General features: G+C 32.3%; 1 protein-coding gene across 1 annotated transcript; it reads right to left on the bottom strand.

Moving 5' to 3' along the window:
- Positions 1-464: 464 nt before the first annotated feature.
- On the bottom strand, positions 465-1,151 carry LOC145039559 (uncharacterized). Its single transcript, XM_078987595.1, has one exon. It carries the CDS (start codon positions 1,149-1,151, stop codon positions 465-467), a length of 687 nt encoding a protein of 228 aa, XP_078843721.1.
- Between the last annotated feature and the right edge of the window lie 1,119 nt (positions 1,152-2,270).

Genomic DNA, 2,270 nt, shown 5'->3' with positions numbered 1-2,270 from the left:
AACCCAAAAAGAAATTTATATCACCAAGGTCTTTGATCCTGAATTGATTATCGAGAAAACTCTTAAGAATATTCACTTCTTCATCATTGTCCCCAGTGATAATAACATCATCAACATACACAACAACAATGATGATGGAGGATTCAGCTTTTTTTATGAATAGTCAATGATCATCTAAAGATCTGTGGTACCCTTTGGTGAGAAGAGCATTAGACAATTTTTCATACCATTGTCTTGGTGCTTGCTTTAAGCCATATAAGGATTTATTTAATTTGCAAAGAAGATTGGAAGTTGTATTTTCCATTCCATGTGGCATTTTCATATATACCTCTTCATTTAATTCTCCATGCAAAAATGCATTATTCACATTAAATTGATGAACTTTCCAATTCTTCTTTACTGCTAAACCTACTAAACTTTTAACAGTGTTCAATTTGATGACAGGAGAAAATGTCTCGTGATAATCAAATCCCTTTTTTTTGAGTAAAGCCATTGGCTACAAGTCTGGCTTTGTATCTCTCTATTGACCCATCAGCTTTATATTTCACCTTGTAAACCCATTTGCAAGTAATTGGTCTTTTTCCTTTAGGAAGCTTGACAATTTCCCAAGTTTTGTTAGCATTTAATGCCTGGAATTCCTTTCTCACCGCTTCTTCCCACATAGGATCACCTTTTGGTTGATTGTAGAATAGTGGTTCAACAATTTTGGGAGTGACATGATTGATAATTGAAACATTATTTGAGAAATGCGATCTTGGAACATAATCATTGATGAAGATGTTGGTTATTGTATGACAGCAATCAATAAAATCTTCATTTTGATTAATTACATTGTAACAAATATAATCTTTCAAACGAGTTGAGGGAATAACAGTTCTTATAGATCTTCTAACAGGAACAACTAGAACATGATTGTCATGAACATTGTGGTCTTCATTGTTCATAGAAGAAGAAGTAGCATCCCCATTGTTTGAAATTTGATCATTATTGAGCAAAGACGAATCATCGATACCATCAAAGATATTTGGAAAATATGGATTAATGGATTCATGAATGTTGTGAGTAACAAGATTATGAAGGGGAAAAATGTTTTCAACAAATTTAATATCCCGTGAAATAATGATATCTCTTGTGTTGAGATCAAGAACCATATACACTTTTTGACCAAAAGGGTATCCAATAAAAATGCAAGGTTTGGATCTAAGCATGAATTTATCTATGTTCACATGTATAGTAGAAGTGAAACATAGACATCTAAAAGATTTCAAATTATCCAAATTTGGTTTCTTTTTGAATAAAACCTCATAAGGACTTATATTATCCAAAAGTTTTGAAAGAAATCAATTGATTAAACGAGCAACAGTTAAGACACATTATCCCCAATAACATTTCCAAAGTCTAGATTGAAAGAATAAATCTCTAGACACTTCTAATAAGTGTTTGTGTTTCCTTTCTACAATCCCATTTTGTTGGGGTGTGTAAGGACAAGACTTTTGATGAATGATTCCCAAGGATTGAAAGAATTGAATACCTTCGTTGCTAGAACCGAGTTCAAAAGCATATCACTACGAATGATCTTAATAGTGAGATGAAACTGAGTTTGAACATATTTATCAAAAGCTTGAATAAGAGAGAAAGCATTACTCTTATGTTTAAGTAGATGAATCCAAGTGCATCCACTGTGATCATCAACAATGGTCAAAAAGTACTTGAAACCATTATGTGTGGATTCTTTATATGGACCCCAAATGTCTATATGAACAAGATCAAAAGGTTGTTTGGAATGTGTTTCACTCAATGAAAAAGGCAATTTATGTTGTCTTGCTTGATAACAAATTTTGCAAGATCTGAACAAATCATTAGAACAATATTTGGAAGTCAATGGCATCAATTTCTTTTTATCAAATGGTAAATGTCCTAATCTATAATGCCAAAGATTAGACATATTACAATTATTTTCAAATATACATGATTTCCTGAATCATCCAAAGGATTACCAGTTGTATCCATTGATCCATTAGTGATAGTAGAATTAATTTGAGAAGCGCCTTTGTTGATAAGAAGGTCCATCAATTGTTTGTATTGTTCTTGTGAAATTGTTTGTGAATCATTTGTAGCAGTAACATTGTGAGCAATTGACTCTGTTTTCTTTGTTTTCGTGAACTTGAAGTCTGCTGGAAATCCATGGAGTCTGTAGCATTGAGATTTGATGTGTCCACTCTTCTTATAGTGTGGACAATTCAAATTCTTCTTAGATCCATTGTTCACAT

Source organism: Lactuca saligna, chromosome 4, assembly GCF_052625555.1.
Source record: "Lactuca saligna cultivar CGN05327 chromosome 4, ASM5262555v1, whole genome shotgun sequence".
NCBI classification, from domain to species: Eukaryota; Viridiplantae; Streptophyta; class Magnoliopsida; order Asterales; family Asteraceae; genus Lactuca; species Lactuca saligna.
The sequence above is the reverse complement of the archived record's forward strand: the minus strand, read 5'-3'. Positions and strand labels throughout refer to the sequence as shown.

Bases quoted from the DNA above. Each gene is read 5' to 3' on its own strand.
- LOC145039559 (XM_078987595.1), bottom strand. From the start codon at position 1,151: ATGGTTCTTGATCTCAACACAAGAGATATCATTATTTCACGGGATATT.